Here is a 19,561-nt window from a genome sequence, read left to right on the forward strand (position 1 = left end):
ATCAAAATAGAAAGATTATCGTGAAGATAGATTACTTAGAAGATTACTGGGTATAAATGATTACTATGTTTGACAAAATTTGATAGGTATAAATAATTATTGTGTTTGGTTAAAGGTAATAAAAGATTACTAGTAAATTATTTTACTTAAATGTCTTTGAATATAATTATTTTTAAATATTTTTTATATTATTTATCATATTAATTAAAAATAAATTTATTTTTATTTTAAAAAATAAATAATAATATAATTATAATAAAATCAAGATTACTTTGGTAATCTTTAAATACCTAAGGTGGTGAAGGTGTTATTCAGATTACTATTTATATTATTTGTCACGTCAGCATTGATAGTAGAAGATTACTGTAATATTTTATTACTGATAAATCAAACAAGAGAATAAAATATATATTATTAAGATAATCTTTGATAACTTGAATCAAACGCCTCTTAAGTCATAAATCGTAAGCCATGAATAAATCTTAAATTGTGAATCATAAATAAATCTTATATTTTAATAGTAATATTATGTATATTTATTTTAAATATATAAATAAATATATCATATAATTAAATATTATTTTATTTTTAATTTAAAATCATTAAGTTATATTATGACATATAAGTATATATATTTATAGGTATAGTTTTAACTAAAATTGTATAAACCCCTGAATTAATTACAATTTTTTTTAAATAAGCCATACCTACAATGGCCGTCTCGTAATTTCACGAAACAAGAGGGTTATTTCCTCTCGGCACAATGCCGTCGAAGTGTATAAACACCGAATCGAAAACCCTCAGAACCAAAATAATAAACAAAGAAAGATGGCGGGAAAAGAAATTAAAAAACAAGCATTCTCCTCTCCATTACTCAAACCGCGAGAAATGGAAGAAGATAACTCGAGAGACGCTCCACAAGCGACGCCGTGTTGGAGGAAGCAAGTAGACGACAACCTCAAGCGCCTCCATTCTCTTTGTTTCGGCGCCGATCACTTCCTCCAGAAGCGCGACTTCTCTTCAGCTCAGCTCCTCGGCCTCCAGCTCCTCGGCTTTCTTGAATCACAATCTCTCTCCGAAGTCGATGAGCTCCTCACTCGTCCCATCCGCCGTGAAGCTGTCGCCAAACTCGACGTGGCTCGGTTCGCCCTCGTTCAAGACTCAGATCGGTAAGTGTACTTATTTGCTTATTACAGATTATAAATTCAGCTTATTAGGTTCGAATTTTGTTAACTATCTTTGTCATTAGTGATTTAGTGTTCATACTAATTAAAGAGTGAGAAGCCTTGTAATCTGTCCGTATTTTAAATTGTGTATATATATAATTAGGAAACTTGTGGGCTTTTGTGGAGGGTTGTCTAAATTGAAGTTAAATTAATCGTTGAAGCTATTAATTGGAGTGTAGTTTATTAGGTTTATTGTTAACAATGATGACGATTGACTTAGATTGGAGTTTATAGTGAAAGATGGCATCGCTTAAGGATTCTGGTTTAAATACTGTTGAAATTGTCTTTTGCTGTGAAAAAATGCCAGCATTCTGGCAAACACTTTAACTTAGATTGGAGTGTATTGGCAGTGACTACACATGTATGTTGAGTGCTTCTTTTCATTTCATTATATATGCTGGTCAATTTTTATGCTGATAATGTATCTCCAATGTACTCTCAGCCGAGCTTTTGAACAGGCAGGCATAGCACCTGGTCATGCTTTTAGCTTGAAAGGAGATATAGACGTTGAGAAGATTAAGCAGTCAAAATATTTTCGCACCAATCTTCAACGATATAATGAAAGGGCTACCAGTGAATTGGTAGGAAACACAAATACATTTTCTCTTTCGTTGATTTGACCTTCTAATTACCTAAAGCAGTGAACAGAGAATCCTAATCTGATTTTAACTTTTTATTTTTTTTTATCATTATGGTCCTGGAATTGATTTTGTCATGAATTGTTTGTAGGACCCTTTTTTAATTTGGGTCTTATATGTTTAGCTCTCACATCCACCAGAACATTATGTGTTAAGCAAATGATAAGGTAAATTAATCAGTCTTTAATTGTCTCAGGGAGAGCAATCAGACATTCAGGAAAAATTGATTGACAAGGAATCAAAAGTTATGACACAAGCAAAGCTGACCTCTTTATATGGAAACATCACAAAGGCAAATAATGGCTCATATAAGAGTGGATTTGGCTCCAGAAGTAGAAGTTCTGAAGACTGCATGATTGTAGAAAAGGCTTGCTCCAATTCAAACCTTTCTAAGGGTCATGGTCCCTCTGATTTTCTTAATCTTGAAGGGGAAGAAAGAGGTCATAGAAATAATCTAGGGATGAAACGAGCACATGTTGAAATTAGTAGCCCCAGAAACAGTAGTGTAAAGTCACCATCAAGTGTTGAAATAGTTAGTAATGATGCTTCTACGAACGGATTTGTGACTGCAAGAACAAAATTGGTATTTTAATTTTACTTTGAGCATTTTCTCTTTGTTACTTGTTGTGACTATACAAGCCATGAGGGTTTTTTATTTTTACTTTTTTTCTACTGGCTGAAATACTGTCAATCCATATGTAGAGTTTGACACCTTTCTCTGTTGCACAGGATGGGGATGATGTTAAGGTTTCATTTATACCAGCTGAAGGAGAACCATACTGATAATCATGTGCATTCCATATGTCTAGGCCTTTAGAGACTGAGGAATAGCAATGAGAATGAATATGATCTCTAGGGGAATGAACTTTTTTCTTTTTTTGCAATAGTTTTGGAAGTTTTAGTAGTTTTTTGTTAGCTTGTATTTCATCCACAAGTAGCAAATGCTCATTGTTGAAATACTTTTTTCTGTCATAGGAGATGGATGTAAGGCAAAGGCGAGGGCAGGTGGGATCATCAGGTGCTTCAGAATCCCCTCAAAATGAGAGCAGTCCAACAATTAGGGGTCATGGTGTGAAATCATATGGAATTTCACGCCGTGGAGTTCGTGGTAGTTTTGTTCCCCCTATTAGATCAAATGGGAACAATGTTGGAAACATGACTTCAAGGGCTGCTGGAAAGAATGATGATGCATTGGATGACTCAACGAAGGCATGGTGAGTATAAATTTTCCATTCTTATAGGGAGTGAATAATATCCTTATTCACACTTGATAGAATTTAGTTTTTTCAGTTTTTATTTATTTTATACCTCATATCCTGGAAAGAGTTTCAATTATGAATATTTCATAATTTATGGTATATTGAAAGTGTTTTTGTAAAAGCATTGTCTTGTGAAAAACTTTCTGTAAAAGCACTAATTAGTGCTTTATGAATTAGTATCTATCAAGTAGTTGAAGAATTTTCCTTGTACAAGAAAAAAAGTTTTGAAAAGCACCTATCATATGCTTCTTGGAAACGTATTTTGATTTCTTTTGTTCCTGAAAAAAGATTTTATCTATTTCAATTAAATGTTCACTTTTTGACTGTTTAAAAGAGTCTTTTACTTTGTCAGAAGCTCTCTTACTGATTTTGATAACTTGTGGTAATAAGAGGCTTTTTCCATCTGTAAAAATTTTCACGGGAAAACTGGTCTGCTCATTCTGCAATCAGGTTGCAGTTCTCCCATTTGACTAATCAAACAACAATGCATTTTGATTAGAATTGTAAAATTTATGTATCAGTTATATAAAGTGTAAAAAAAATTGAAGCAATGATTAAAGAGGGCATGGCATGCCAGTTTTACACTGTTTGATCTTGTAACTATGGAAAACTTTTTTTTCCTTGTTTTAACAACCCTCCTTAACACACTCACACACTCTACTGCACACAGATATGAATTATCAACCATGTGAGTTAAACATGGATGTGCTAATTTTTGTCTCCTGTTATGACTGTAGTTTGGAAATGCTATGTGGTCCAGATGGGGAGCTTCCTGAAAAATTAAGGAATTTGGAACCTCGTCTAATTGAGCATGTTAGTAATGAGATTATGGATCGGGATCCCAATGTTCGGTGGGATGATATTGGTACGATGAGAAACAATAACTTTCCTTCTACTTTCTGTTTTGTGGTGTCTGTGAAATTCTATGTAATTTAAAATCATTGCTTGGCAATGTTGTAGCTGGTTTGGAGCATGCTAAAAAATGTGTGATGGAAATGGTCATATGGCCTTTACTGCGTCCTGACATATTTAAAGGTTGTCGTTCCCCAGGAAAGGGTCTTCTTCTCTTTGGTCCCCCAGTGAGTGTTGAATTCTCCTGTATTAAGAGATTTAAACGTCAGTAGATAGTAATTTATCTCTTAACGTTTTTCTTCAGGGAACAGGAAAAACAATGATTGGGAAAGCCATAGCTGGAGAAGCAAAAGCAACCTTCTTTTATATATCTGCAAGTTCATTGACAAGCAAGTGGGCAAGTGTTTTTTCTTTGGCTCTAGTTTATGATTATTCATTGACAGGATTCTCAGATGTAATAAGTAATCGATTGGCATATTTTTATATTGCAAGTTGAGATACATAGACTCGGACTAAAAATAAGTTAAATTATTATTCTATTTTCTGAATTTTGTCTCAATCATTTAGGAAATAATTGCTGATATTTTCAACTGTTTACTTCTCCAAATTTTATGTATAAATGAATACACTATAAATATGCAAGATTTTGAATGGCAACTGCAGATTGGTGAGGGTGAAAAGCTAGTGAGGGCCCTTTTTGGAGTTGCCAGTTGTCGTCAGCCAGCTGTAATATTTGTTGATGAAATAGATTCGCTTCTTTCTCAGGTAAAATTTTCCAGCCCTTGAAGGTATACATGAAATTGTTGTATGGGTTGCCCTAGGACGCTATATCTGTACCCTAGCAGAAATCTACTAAGACCTCAAAGAATTTGTGACGCAGCCTAATGGTAGATTGGTTGTTTTTGCTGTAATTATATTAGTTCCTTGGGGAACTGCTTCTCTTCTTGGAGGCATCTTCTACAATGCACATTACACCTGTAAATATTAGGGATGTGAGCAGTGCACTAGATAGTTGTTTACACATTTGTTCCATCATTTTAATGACTAGCTTGCTGGTATAATATACTTGCTTAGAAAGTTCTTTTGTGATTGTAGCGCAAATCAGAGGGTGAACATGAGTCAAGTAGAAGACTGAAAACACAGTTCCTCATTGAAATGGAAGGTTTTGACAGTGGCAGTGAGCAAATTTTACTTATAGGTAACTTTGGACTTCCTAATTACAATTATTTAGCTTTTGAATGCTGTTCAGCTGTTTGGATGATAGATTGTGGGTGTGTCTTGTGTGTTTGGCTACAATTTACCAGTTCTGTAGAGTTAGCCATGCAAAGAAGTCTGAGTACACAGAATAATAAGTATTTTTTTTTTCTTTTGAAGCATTTTACAAGACCTATACAAGCCTGTTATCATAACATTAATTTTATGCAAGTGGACCTGTTCTCTTCTTCTTCCTTATTTACCTTTTTTATCTCTTTAAATATGACATTTCTCTTGCCATTCTATGCAAGTAACAAAATTTACATAGCAATTGCATAATTTATCTCAACATTTTTCAGGAGCCACAAATAGACCCCAGGAACTTGATGAAGCAGCAAGGAGGCGACTTACCAAACGGCTGTATATCCCCCTTCCTTCATCAGGTGCTAATTATATCCCCCATCTATTTCCTCAACAATTTTTGCTGAAATAAAATTGTCGCTAACATGCTGATATTGGAGATAAAGAAGCAAGAGCCTGGATTATACGTAATTTGTTGGAAAAGGATGGACTATTCAAGCTTTCAGAAGAAGATATTAATACCATATGCAAATTAACTGAAGGTAGTTAAGCAGAGCTAAATTTACATCTGACTCTTTTTATTAATTATATGTAATTTATATTTTGAATTTTTGTTTGAAACCTTCTTCTAGGTTATTCTGGATCTGACATGAAAAACTTAGTGAAGGATGCATCAATGGGTCCTCTTCGAGAGGCACTGAGACAAGGCACAGAAATAACTAAACTGCAAAAGGAAGATCTGCGACCGGTAACTCTTCAGGTAAATATGCATATTATTATTAATTACTAATTAAAAATGTTAGTAGAAAGTTGAATAATTGAATCAGATTGATTGGTTCTGGTCATTACTATTTTAATTTTTTTTGGTATAGGACTTTGAGAATGCATTGCAAGAGGTGCGGCCCTCTGTTTCTTCGAACGAACTTGGCACGTATGAAGAATGGAATAAACAATTTGGAAGCTTATCCCTGTAGAGATTGCTTAGAATAGAAATAAATCCAGGACCAAGAAAATAAAGTCTGTAAGTTTCATTTTGCAATATCAATAAACATACTTTGACTTCTCATTCTTAAGACGTTTAACCAATCGGGAATCTCTTAGAAGTTTTCCACACGTGCTGACTATAAATAATCAACGCTGGTTACTTTTTCTATTTATTTACAAATAGTTTGCCCAAGTTTAGGAAGAAGAAAACATATGAACTAACTTTATTTTATTTTTTGCTACATTAGACATAGCTGATTAAAAAATGAATAGGCCATGGGGAAATGGTATATGATGACTGGGAAGTTTCATTTTATTAAAGAGCCCCCGACTTTTTATTCTTTAAATGTAAAATAATCATCCCAAGCACGCATGTGCTCTCTGACCTGATTTCGGTATTAACCCATCTAGTCAGTATGATTAGTGAAGCTGATAAAAATAATGCTTAAAGTTTTATTATAATATATGATTGTTGTACATAATATTTTTTCCTCCTAACTATATTGCATGGGAGGCAATGTACCAGGGCTTTGGCATGTTCCACTGCCTATCCAATTTAAATTAATATCGTTGACTCTTGATGAAAAAAATTACTGATCTCTCCAGCGAACCGAAACTTTTAATCCGCCAGCCATGTGAGCCGTCAGGAGCGGCACAAAGACGGGTTGATCGGACCTGACAGGTATAATTTCAAACTTCTCCAATATAGAAGCTATTACATATTTCATTTGAATGAAAGCCATCTCCTTTCCGAGACAAACCCTTGGACCAGCCTGAAAAACTGGAAATTTGTATGGACATACCTTCTTTGGTTTTCCATTTTTGTAGAACCACCGCTGTGGTTTGAACTCAAACCAATCTTTACCCCATAATGCCTCCATTCTTCCCATTCCGTATGGAAAATAAGTCACTCTGTCTCCTGCCTGGACTGATGTTCCATCGGGCAATAGATCGTTGACGAGTGCGTGCTTTGAGTCCCAGGCCACTGGTGGGTACAGTCTCATGGATTCACAAAGGCAAGCTTTCAACAATTTTAATTCTTTCAATGATTCGTAATCGAGTGTTTTTCCCTTGGTGAATTTTGTCTCTTGAATCAACTGCTGTTCTATTTCAGGATTGCAGGAGATCAACCAAAATAGCCATGTCATTGCTGCTGATGTTGTGTCTCTGCCTGCCAAGATTAGGCTTATCGTCAAATCTCTTATCACTTGTTCATCTTCCCCACCTAATATCAATCGAGTCAGGAGATCCTGACAACAATATTTTCCTTTTCCCTGAATTGTCATCTTCTTGATATGAATAATCTCTTCAACGTAATCTCGGACTGAATCAATGGCATTCCTGAGTCTTCTCTCGGATCCTATTCCAAGCCATTTCTTCATCTTCCAAACCAGAAACAAAGGTTCAGTTGCCCGCCTGGCGGATATCTCTGATGCTAAGTCGAAAGCTTTTGCCAGCGGTGGAGCAGGCGAAGAAGGATCCAAGCAACATCTGTCTACCCCTAGCGAAACTTTACAAATCATATTGAAAGAGAGTCTCCTTAGCAGCTGCTGCAGGTCTACCACTTGAGATGTCTTCGCTATGCCCTCCAGCAATGGCAACAACCGGTTTTCAACTTCATCCTTGAGTGTATTCATCACAAATTCTTTCAATGAGTTTGCGCTAAACTCATGGCTCACTAACTTCCGCTGGGCTCGCCAGAGCTCCCCATCCACATTGAATATGCCATAACCGAGAAAGTCCCCAAGAATCTCAGTGAAAGGCTTGCCTTTGGGGAAGTTGTTGAAGTTCGTTTTGAGCATGTACTCAACGTTTTCCGGGTTTGCTGTGACAATGGTTCTTCGTGCGCCAAAACGGCTGACAACAATCGTTTTGGTAGCTGATTTTGCCAGGAGTTCAGTGTACCAATCCAACAACCGGTGCTGATTCTTGTAAAAAGAAACCAAACATCCGATTACAGGGAACGTTGGGGGACCAGAACACTTGGACGGTCGGTGGAATTCATAAATAATTACATGAAACATGTAGAGAAGCATTGACAGGAAAACGAAGAACCAGGGCTGAAGTGAAAAGAGAAACATGAAATTGTTCATCTTGGCATGCAGCAGAAAACTGGAATGAATGCGGTTGAAGATGACTGACTATATAGCTTCACTAACAAAATAACGAGAGGACTATTCAACAATATATATATTAATTTATATATGAAGTTTTTGTAGGGCGTGACAAATTAGCTATATATATTTAATACAAGTCATAATAGACAAACTATTCTCTTTCTAAATTCTCCAAGGTGTGCTTATGTTATTACAATTATGCACCTCAATAATGAAATAGGTATACCTGAATGATGGAGAAAACAAGGTTTGCCACTATCTCTTGCTTGTTTTTTATTTGGTTGGTAATGCTTGGTTTCTTTATATTTTTGGTTGAACATGCCTATGCCTTTAGTTAGTAGTGCAAATATATATATATATATATATATATATATATATATATATATATATATATACATGCTGGGGTATTCCTTTTTATTTGAAATTTTTTTTTTTTTAAGTAATTCAAATTAAGGTTTTATAAGTGTCAAAGATGTTTAAATCTAGACATATTTTTTTTAAATTTTAATAATTCACTAATTTTGATATATTATCAAAAGAGATTTAAATCTATATTCTTTTATATATGAAATATTCTCTTTCAACTACAAAACTAAATTTTAGTCTATTTTTGTAAGCTAATTAATTTAGGTGAAAAGATAAAAGGGTGTTTTTGTATGCATCTTATACTTATCTCGCCAATGTGTAACGTTGGGCTAATCTTTTACTTTATGTCATCAAGAAGCCGGGTGATTTCCAGATTAACTAATCCCAAATTTCCCCTTGCTCTGGTCATAATCCTGTAAAATAGGTCTAACAAAATTGATTTACATAAGTAATAGTTTATTAATATGGCAAGTTTACTGCTTGCTTTATTCGAATTTTGCAAAGGAAATCAGAATAATCCAACCCAAAGTTAGATCAAAATCTTTCAAATTTATCAGAATCTGTCAGATAACATGGTGCAAGAATTTTAATATATTAATCTTCACCATGCTTGATAGATCCCCACTTTTCTCAACATAGAATGCTTCAGATTTACCCCCCACCCACTGAATGAAGCTAAACAATCTGGGAATCTAACTCAAGTCAAGCTTCTTAAATTAATTTGTCCTAAAATGAAAATGGCAACACACATGAGACTGCTCAGAATTGTCTTTTCTTTTATAATATTAAATTGCTATGGCATCTAAATAAAAACGTCATGTGACTGAAATGGTTTTTCAATAAGTTTGAGTGACCACAGCCATAATGGGGTGAGCCACCAATCCATGAGCTGGTCTTGCAGACAGGTTTCCAATGCCATAATTAAAAGCTTCAAGTAAGTTGAAGACCACAGGTAGTGGAAGGATGTAGATAAGGATAAAATTTGAGGGGTCCTTTTGAATTGAAGTAAATACATGCAGAGTGGAGTGGAGTAGAGTAGCTGAATTCAACTCTCCCTTGGGTTTCTTTCAAGTAAATATTTGAAGAGAAAATTTTCTTGTAGTGTCTGTAGCCGACAGCATATGACGCCTCATCTTTACAAACGTGACTAAATTCACTTGCATAATTTCTGATTTATTTATAATAATAGAAAGATTTGGAAGATACCCACAACAAGCACAGCACAGTAGAAGATTGAAACAGCAAAGATTGTGGAATTTTAGAGGAGTAAAAAGGGTGATTAGAAAGTATTTTGTTGCCACTTTACTTCCAGGCTGTGCAGTTACTGAAACCAAGACCAGGAATTTTTATTACATTTGACACCTTACTACTTGATAATAAAAGTTTTTAAATGCCAAAAATTCACTTGGAGTTTAAGGCAAATCTCTTGCTACCCTCAACAATGTCAGACTTAGTTCTTTTACATGTGCTTGAAGTCTAATTTTATGTTTAACAAAATTAAGAAAATAAACAAAGACCCCAAGGATAGCTTGAATGGTGTGAGTTTGGGATCCCAAGAATAAGGTGTTGGGGGTATGACCCCGAAGGGGAGGTATTTCTAGCCTTGGATTCTTAAGGAATTTCAAGATTCTTCATTTTCCTTATTAAGCTCAAATACGATGGGTTATCAGTAAATTCTCTCTGGGTTTTTTCAGTACATATTACTTCCACCTATTTTGTTTTGAAAATCACAGGTTCATGAAATTTATCTCTGCAACTTCTATCTTCGTAAAAGTTACTTTGCATTTGCTTTTGTTGAGTAGTCATACCATATATATATGTGTGCGCACGTGCGCGCGTGTGTGTGTTGAGCTTCCTTACGTATTAACAGTATAATGGTGTGTAATTTTGCTATGAACAGAAAGATAGCATGCCGCTTTAGCGACAATTTGAGTGCTGTGTGGAACATCAACTATGACTCTAAACTTATATCTACGCATAGGTACGAATTGAATTAATTCAAATAAGATTTTCAGTTAAGGCTCGAGCAAGCCCAAACCGAATGAACAATGGAAATAATTATAAACAGGACTAATTAATGAAATCAAACTGATCATGCGGGTGCGGGCACTGTGGTTATGGCTCTCTCTTTTCTCGCAGACAAATGCAAGTCAATGCACCAACTGATGCAAATCCACGCTCAAATGATCATTTCTTCTCGCATTGACGACCACTTTGCCGCCAGTCGTTTACTTACCTTCTGTGCTCTATCTTCTTCCGGCCATCTTTCATACGCTATAAAGCTTTTCAACAAAATTGAAAACCCAAATAACTTCATGTGGAACACTCTCATTAGAGCTCAAGCTATTAATAAAAACCCAGATGAAGCAATTTCCCTTTATATAAATATGAGGAGAAATGGTTTCGCACCAAATGAGCACACTTTTCCTTTTGTTCTCAAGGCTTGTGCGAGCCTTCGTTCTTTAAATTGTTGTTCACAGGTTCATACCCATGTTTTAAAATCTGGGTTGGATTTAGATTTGCACATTGTTAACGGTTTACTGAGAAGCTATTCTGTTTCGAGTGATATACACACTGCCCGTCGACTGTTTGATAGATTTACTAACAAGAATTTGACTATATGGACCACGATGATATGTGGGTACACGCAAAATTTTTTAGCTAATGAAGCTTTGTTGCTGTTTGATCAAATGATTTCAGAAGGATTTGTACCCAATAGCGTGACTTTGTCTTCTGTTTTATCTGCGTGCGCACAGTCGGACTGTTTAGAACTAGGGGAGACAGTTCATGTTTTTATCAAAACTAGAGGGCTTGAAACAGGGGTCATTCTTGGCACCGCGTTGGTGCATATGTATGCGAAAAATGGAGCAATTTTAAGGGCTAGAGAGTTGTTTGATTCCATGCCTAAGAGAAATATTGCTACTTGGAATGCTATGATCTGTGGGTTAGCTAGTTATGGGCATGCTGAGGAAGCTCTTAATCTCTTTCGAAAGCTAAAGGAGGAGCAAATTGTGCCAAACGATGTAACATTTGTAGGAGTTTTATCTGCTTGTTGCCATGGCGGGTTGACTGACGATGGCCGTGAAATTTTTGGTTCCATGAAGAGAGTGTATGGTGTTGAACCCAAGATTGAGCATTATGGATGTATGGTTGATCTTCTTGGTCGAAGTGGGGAGGTGAAAGAGGCTGAGGAATTGATGAAAGGAATGGTGTGGAAGCCTGATGTGGTGATGCTGGGAGCTCTTTTGGCAGCCTGTAAATATCATGGGAATGTGGAGGTTGCTGAAAGAGTGGTGAAACAGATGATGGATTTGGAACCTGACAATCATGTGGTTTATGTTGTTTTGTCTAATTTGTATGCAGAGGCTGGGAGGTGGGAAGATGTTATGAGGCTGAGGAAGGTGATGAAACAAGGGAATTTTAAGAAAACACCTGGGTGGAGCCTTGTAGATGATGTTGTCTGACTCATGGAAGACTCAAAATTTTCTTGATCTTTTTATCATAGGTAATAAAGTCTGTCTTTCAAGAATCATGTTTCAATCCCAACTTCCCACAATTTTTGGGGATCACAATTTCAGATCAAATACTCTCCTGTCAAACCACATATTTCAACATTTCACAAATAGTTATACATGCCACTCTAAACACCTCTAACATAAATTCTCAATAACAAAGTGACTAAACCAAAGGCACTTTTAATATTTGATTATTGTTGTCAAATTATAATATCATTATTGTGGATGCAAAATCTCGACATTTTGATTAAACCATATTAAAAATTGACTATGTATTATTCTTCTGTATTAATTCATATTCTTGCACTGAATTTCTAAGATTCATCTACAATTTCATCTAAAATACAATTAAAAATCAAAGTAATCCAACAAAAAATTCATTTTAATTCAAACAAGTAAACATTTTTTTACATTGTCACTCATTTTTATAAGAATTGAACCCAAAATTTTAAAATTTCTTAGGGTAGGCTAGATGTGATTTATTCTTAATATGAATAACTTTAATTTTAACCTTATTATTTCATCAATTTTTCATTATTATTGAATATTTGTTTATTTTTATAATACAATTTATGGTTTTAGTTAAAATTTGTTAAAAAATTAATGAAACCGAGGGTAGAGTGATGGTAAGAGTGATTGCTCTTACTCTTCTTTTTTAACTCTTATTCTATGCTTTTGTCAATTCTCAATTATTATTATTATTAATATCAGTTATATGTATAATTTTTAGTCTTATTTATATAAGGCCAAGACAATTTCCCACCCAAATTTTAATGAAATGACAAATTCCCATCTGTTAACTTTTAAAAACTCAAATATCCACTTATTTACTGTTATGAATAAGAGTAAAATTATTATTTCACTAAAAATAAAAAATAATTTATTTCCCCCTAAGTTCATAAATCTGATTTCCTTCTATAAAGATTTGAAAAATCACATTTTTCCCCTAGGGTTTTAAAACTATCACCAAAGACAGTAGAGTTCGTCGTCTCCGGTCGCGTTCTCTCTCCCTTCCAACTTCTCTCTTCTTCTTGGTTTAAAACCTTAAATCTTGGTTGGAGATCGTTGGTGTTAGACGTTGCTTTCAGACAATCCATTACACGATGGATCTTCGACGACGTCGCTTCCAATTGTCATCTTCGTGGCCTTTTCATGACCGCTTCTTCGTCATGGAGGCTGGAGGGAGTGCTGATAGACGGAAGGTCGGCCGGAGAATGTTATCGGAAAAAGAATGAAACCCTAGGGGGGAAATAGCAATTTTTCAAACTTTGAGTAGGGGAAAAACGTAATAATATTTTATTTTTTTAATATTTTTAGTTAAATGACAATTTTAACTCTATTTATAACAGTAAATGAGTGAATATTTAGTTTTTTGAAAGTTAATAGGTAGGAAATTGTCTATTGGCCTTTATATAATTTAAAGTTAGATTTTCTTTTTTTTGTAAAAGATATAAAAATCTTGGATATTAACTAACAATATAAATAACATAGGTTACGTATAGTGAAGTGGATAAATCTATATTTAAATTTATGCACCAATCTTACTTTTATACCAATAATAACTTACAGAAGGGAAATTATAAAAAAAGAAACAATAAATTTATACATACATACATACATACATATATATATATGTTCAAAGTCAACAGATCTTCCAACACCAATGGGAAGCTTCCTAGAGTTTACTTTAGAGACCTGTGATTCAAAGGCAACGACGCTTTCAACATGTGCAAAATCCTATTATCTCGCTCAGAAATGAAATTAATGAATTGTCATGTAACCACAAATGTTCTGAATGTGTTTCTCTTCTCTTTTGTAGCAGCAAAATGCATACTGAAATAATTTTCCTCAAGCTTCTTTTCATAGGATTGACGTCTGCAGGTGAAATCTTAATAAATTCCAATCCTCTAATGTTTCTTTCTTCTATAATATTTCTGATATTTGTTTTATTTTCTGTGTGCTTCATGAACAGCAGATCTTCTGCAGAATCCAGATTTTGAATCCCCACCATCAAACTTGTCAGCAAATTACTCAACCCCATATGTTCTTCTCAATGAAGACAACACGATTCCCGGATGGAGCTTCGAAGGAACAGTCCAATATGTAACAGCCAGTCAAGAGGTGAAACTGCCTGATAATGGGCATGCCATTCAGCTGGGACAAGATGGGAAGATCAACCAGACTTTCATTGCCACTGGTGATAACATGAACTATCTACTGACATTCATACTGGCCCCAGGTGGCCAGAATTGTTCGGTCAATGCAGATTTAGCAGTGTCGGCGCCTGATAGTAGCGGAGTCTTCTCTCTGAAACAGCATTATGGGAAGGAGAGCTGGGAAAGCTATGGTCACTACTTGGGCAGATGGAATCAGGGTGAGCCTATCAACCTTGTGATTGAAAGTTCAACTTCAGAATCAGATGTCAATTCAACATGTTGGCCTGTAATTGATAAACTGATTCTCAAAACCGTCACAACACTTGTTCAAGCCACTGGTATGTGAATTTCTAACTCTGCTAAGTATAGGAGCTAAACTTACATTCATTGTTATACCTTAGAGAAAAATTCATCTCAATTGAAGAGATTAATCTCCAGATTTTGTCCATTTTGATACGAATATTGGGAGGATTACACCTTAAAGGGTAGGTATTGAGATTGGAGAACTCAACTAACATACCACTACACTTTGTTATCCCAACACCCACCACACCTCAAGCTAGCTATTAAGATTAGAGACATTATGATTCTAAATTACATGAATTTTAAGAGAATCACATCTCAAAAGATAATTATGGATATTGGAAAGTCTCAAACTATATAAATCCTAAATAAGAAATTCATACTTTCTAATATGAGAATCAAATTTTGTACCTTGCCTTTGAGATTCTAACACATTTGAAATAGGACTTGAATTTGAAATCTTATTGTCGATAGCATGACCTAAAACTTTAAGCTATTAAACAAGGGTCACATTCCCATTGAGAAACAGTTGCCAGCTTTAAATACAAGCCCAGATCACTTTTTGTTCTTTTAATGATTCAAATGTAGATCCACCACATGAAGAGAAAAAGGAAAAGTTTGGGTGTAAATGCATTAAATTGATGGTGAGCTACATTATTGCCTTGGTGGACATTTGCCTTGTAATAAGCCACTTTCCTTGGCTAAAGGGGCAGCCAAATTTTTCTATAAATACCCCCTCATCCTTTGTAATTGAATTATCTGGAAAAATCTATCTCTCACTTCATTTTGCTTTCATTTCTTGTTTCATTATAAATCTCTCTCAAAGCTTCTTCCTTTTCATTTATTTTGTTATATTTATAACAGATCACATATAATAAGAATCTGGAAAATAAATTCCACTGCTCACATTTTGAAGGTTTGCTTTCTATTATGGTTCGTCTATGCAGATAACCTAGTGCTGAATGGAGGTTTTGAAGTTGGCCCGGATTTCCTGAGTAATTCTACTGAGGGAATCTTACTTGAATCAGCACCAAGTCCTGTTCAGTCTGCATTACCGCAGTGGGCAGTGATAGGAACAGTCAAATATATCAACTCCAAGCAATTCTTTGTCCCTGAAGGCAACGCTGCAGTTGAGCTTGTCTCAGGAGTTTCAACTGGCATACAAATAGACATAATGCTCACTCAGGGTTCATCATACTATATGGATTTTACAGTGGGGGACGCTGGAGATGGATGCGATGGAAAGCTCACGGTAATGGTTAAAGCAGGACCGGTTGCTCAAAATATTAGCATTCAAAGTTCAGGTAAAGGGTCAGCCTTCAATTACACGGTGCCGTTCAAAGCAGATTCCGGTCCAAATCCGATCAGTTTTCTCAGTGGTAGCACAAACCAGACCAAAGATGGTGTGTTGTGTGGGCCTATAATTGATGAAGTAGTCTTGCGTGCCTCTCATGGGCTGAAACTACAACTCAAGTTGGAGATTTTAATCTATGTTTTAGTTCTGGCCGTAGTTCTCTGATTAAGAAATGATGGTATTACACGTTTTTTAATCAGAGAACAAGAACTTTTATCTTCTGCTAAGATTAGTAGCCTCTTGTAAGCATCATTTGTTTAATTCAGAATTTTTATCTTGCGCTTCTCCATACTAGTAAAAAGAGCTCAACTCTTAGATAAGCTGTATGATACTGCACAAAATGGTAAGCCTCTTGGAGCTGAATAATACTGCAATGTGAGAGTTGCCTTGTTTGAGCATTTCTGATCCAAAATGCATCCACATTTAATTGATCAGCCAGGGATGGCCAGCCCCCAACTAATTTCACTAGAACAGAGATGACCACCTCTTGTTGGAGCATCAAATAAAATTAGATGAGCAAACTAACAGGAATCTTAATTGAAGAATGTGTATTTGAGTCTTAAAAATTTCACGGCCAGAGTTTAAAGAATAAACCAAACCCTAGGCCGGAATAAGTCTTTTGGCCGTCAGTCTGCGGTTTGTCTGTTAGAAAGCTTACTCGTTTGTGAGTTGGTCCTTTTTCTATTACCCCCTTCAAATATGGTCAATATTGGAAAAAAAAATAAAACGGTGCGTATTGGCTCTCAATCATCAATTACTTCTAAACAACGTCGTTTCTAGATAAAACCCTCCTTCCTCCTCCGGTGATAAATAAATAAACCACTCTTTGATTGTTCGAGATTTTCTAGCTTTGTCTTTGCTTGGCCATTTACACATGTAAGTACTCTGCCATCTTCTTGAATTCGTGTTGAATTATTTATTTATTGAAAAATTCGTCACTTGAAAGTAAAAGCTTTAGCTTTTCCAAGAATTCAGTCATCTTGATATCGAAATTTTAGAATTACGATTTACAAATGTTGTAGCTTAACTGTTTGTTTCGTTTAAAAGGAGAAATTCTGTGAATCGACCTCCCACGCCAGATGCAGTGGAGGACCAGTCGAAAGATCTTTCTCTTCAAGAAATCATTAACATTAAGGTTGTTTCTCTTCCTTCTTTTTGCTACAATAACTTACCGAGAATTTGTAATGAGCAATTTTCTGGATTGAGATATTTCTTCTTGTTTTTGATTGTGGATATCATCTCTAGTTAATTGAGAGTGGAGAAAAAGAGAGGTTAATGGAACTTCTGCGAGAAAGGCTTGTAGATTGTGGGTGGAAAGATGAAATGAAAGCTCTCTGCAGGTTTTAGTTTGATTAAACTGCTAATATCATTAGTAAATGATTTTTTTTTTTGTATTGAATAAAATATTGATCCAACCACCTTGGTTTCTAGTTTAGCGTTATTGATTTGATGTCTTTTTTATTGTTTGTTTTATAGTGAATATTTGCAGCGTTAGTATTGTTTAAATTCTCGGTTTGCAAGTTCTTTATCAAATATGGATAGAAGTTGTTGATATGTTCAAGATAAAATGTTGGAGATTATTAGATGATTACATATAGAATATTCTAGCCAGTGAGAAAATATGATTGAATTAGATGTATTAGAAGGTTTTGTGCCTGATGATGAATGAATGAGCCATTTACCCTATGAAGTTACTAATTTGACTATTATGGCCTTGATTAGGTTAGGTAGACCAACAGTAGCGTTGAAATATGTCATCTTTTCAGTTAAAGAATTTCCTTTCAACAATATAAATTTTAAGATTTTGGAGCCATGAAATTTTGCTTACTTGTGGTTCCTTTCTTAAAAGGATGTCTGTGAAGTTAAAATCAAGAGAGTCATACTGCCATGCACCATATGATTTTTCTCAAGTAGAAATTTCCGATCTTTCATGAGCTATATATTGACCACATTGCTAGGCAGGGAGAGAAGCATGATCCTTTCTACAACCGAGAAACAGATTCTTGTAATACCCTGAGGATATCATCTACCCCAGTTGATATGCTTCATTTGACACCATCACGTAGGTCTGTCACCTGATATCAATCATCTATTAGTATGAGGAACATATGTTGAGTTTGCTAATCACTGCCTTTCGTTATGCGGTTGTTGAGAGTATTGAGTACTCGTATCTATCCATACATTAGCAATTGTTGAGTTGTGCCATGGATGGTGTGAAGCTACTTTGTCTTTGGTGGAAATGAAGATAGCTTTTCAGCCATTTTGTGTGGACATGGTAGAAGGATGAGGATACTCAGGTGCTTCCTGTAGTTCTAGGAAACTCTGCCATATAATGCATACTTCACTTGAAACATTTGGCTGGACATAGTATTCTTAAAATCATAAACTTCTGGTGACTTCCCAAAACATGGATGTTTTGCTCATCACACATCCAATGAATTTGAGTTTCTCTTATCAAGTTCCCTGTGACAAACTGTTTTTGTCTCATCTGACTTTGTAGGGCATATATAAAGAAGAAAGGGAGAAATAATGTTACTGTGGATGACCTTGTACACGTAATTACACCAAAGGGCAGAGGTGAGAATTTTTTTTAATGAAAGGGAATTTGATTTTGTTAGGCAATTGATCTGTTAAATTTCTGATTGTCAACAAGCAGTAAAAAGGAATTTAATTTCTCGAATTTGACTTGTACAGTGTGATAGTTCTTTTCTTACAAAACAGATTAATGGAACCTGATCTATTGTTATTGTGATTCTGTGTTATTCATCAACTCTGAAACTAATGAACTATTTTCCATGCAGCTTCCATTCCTGATGCAATAAAGGCAGAGTTGTTGCAAAGAATCCGTACTTTTCTTGGGTCCGCCGCTTTTTAAATCCCAGTACAAATTTCCTAGCGTGAAGTTGTCGTAGAATCTCAAAGATGTTGCTGAATCAGTAAGGAAGTTGTCTCTTAGTCCTATCCACAGATTTCTCAGAGGGTAGATCAAGCTGCATTCATAATGGAATAGCAGAATGTGCAGCAGCTTTAAGGGAGCCCAGATGCTGCTTAATAAAGCAATAGACAGGTTTCTTCATGGAATTGATGTTTGGCATAGGGTTTCATCATCCAAGTTTAGGCTTTGGTGTTCCTATTGAAGCTCAAATTTCCAATGTCTCAGTTACTAGTTGTTCCGGTCTTATTCAATTTCAAATCCATCTGTGTGTGTACTTACGAGTAACCGTGATTTGATATTTGAAACATTTTTCTGGTCCGTCAAATTTCGATCTCTTTGCTAAGATAGAAACAGTATCATAAATCTAATGTATATAAACTTTTGATAACATAAATAAAGAATCAATACCTAATTATATAATTTTAAATTAAAAATAAAATAATATATAATTATACGATATATCACTTATAATAATTGAATTGTGTATTGGAAATTTGATATGTTCTTTTATATATTAAATACACAATTTTTAAAAAATAAAATATTTACAAAATTTTAATTAATATAATATTATTTTAAAT

At 35.0% G+C, this 19,561-nt stretch overlaps 5 protein-coding genes across 7 annotated transcripts; 4 read left to right on the forward strand and 1 right to left on the reverse strand.

Annotated features, from left to right (window-relative positions):
* The first annotated feature begins 814 nt into the window (after window positions 1-814).
* LOC123195621 (ATPase family AAA domain-containing protein FIGL1) lies at window positions 815-6,925 on the forward strand. Of its 2 annotated transcripts, XM_044609435.1 has the most exons (14): window positions 815-1,169; window positions 1,669-1,807; window positions 2,061-2,447; window positions 2,840-3,078; window positions 3,861-3,988; window positions 4,084-4,202; window positions 4,280-4,372; window positions 4,639-4,740; window positions 5,071-5,173; window positions 5,529-5,612; window positions 5,697-5,792; window positions 5,883-6,010; window positions 6,123-6,271; window positions 6,841-6,925. In XM_044609435.1, exons 1-13 carry the CDS (start codon window positions 829-831, stop codon window positions 6,222-6,224), a joined length of 2,061 nt encoding a protein of 686 aa, XP_044465370.1. In that variant the 5' UTR covers window positions 815-828; the 3' UTR covers window positions 6,225-6,271; window positions 6,841-6,925. The 2 variants fall into 2 exon arrangements, with proteins under 2 accessions (XP_044465370.1, XP_044465369.1); XM_044609434.1 differs by lacking the exon at window positions 6,841-6,925 and having other exon boundaries at window positions 6,123-6,316.
* Window positions 6,687-8,363, reverse strand: LOC123195622 (cytochrome P450 94B3-like). The gene has a single exon (XM_044609436.1). It carries the CDS (start codon window positions 8,325-8,327, stop codon window positions 6,825-6,827), a length of 1,503 nt encoding a protein of 500 aa, XP_044465371.1. The 5' UTR covers window positions 8,328-8,363; the 3' UTR covers window positions 6,687-6,824.
* A 2,395-nt stretch (window positions 8,364-10,758) lies between these two features.
* Window positions 10,759-12,246, forward strand: LOC123195624 (pentatricopeptide repeat-containing protein At2g36730-like). The gene has a single exon (XM_044609437.1). The coding sequence runs from the start codon at window positions 10,835-10,837 to the stop codon at window positions 12,179-12,181; it is 1,347 nt and encodes a 448-aa protein (XP_044465372.1). The 5' UTR covers window positions 10,759-10,834; the 3' UTR covers window positions 12,182-12,246.
* A 1,658-nt stretch (window positions 12,247-13,904) lies between these two features.
* Window positions 13,905-16,330, forward strand: LOC123196843. Of its 2 annotated transcripts, none has more exons than XM_044610982.1 (3): window positions 13,905-14,113; window positions 14,205-14,726; window positions 15,639-16,330. In XM_044610982.1, the coding sequence occupies exons 1-3, from the start codon at window positions 14,059-14,061 to the stop codon at window positions 16,208-16,210; spliced, it is 1,149 nt and encodes a 382-aa protein (XP_044466917.1). In that variant the 5' UTR covers window positions 13,905-14,058; the 3' UTR covers window positions 16,211-16,330. The 2 variants fall into 2 exon arrangements, with proteins under 2 accessions (XP_044466917.1, XP_044466918.1); XM_044610983.1 differs by having other exon boundaries at window positions 13,908-14,113; window positions 14,208-14,726.
* A 434-nt stretch (window positions 16,331-16,764) lies between these two features.
* LOC123196844 (transcription and mRNA export factor ENY2-like) lies at window positions 16,765-19,305 on the forward strand. The gene is made up of 5 exons (XM_044610984.1): window positions 16,765-16,921; window positions 17,093-17,180; window positions 17,291-17,385; window positions 18,546-18,622; window positions 18,847-19,305. Coding segments are annotated over exons 1-5 (336 nt in total). The 5' UTR covers window positions 16,765-16,919; the 3' UTR covers window positions 18,921-19,305.
* Window positions 19,306-19,561: the final 256 nt, after the last annotated feature.

Source organism: Mangifera indica, chromosome 14 (assembly GCF_011075055.1).
Source record: "Mangifera indica cultivar Alphonso chromosome 14, CATAS_Mindica_2.1, whole genome shotgun sequence".
NCBI lineage: Eukaryota > Viridiplantae > Streptophyta > Magnoliopsida > Sapindales > Anacardiaceae > Mangifera > Mangifera indica.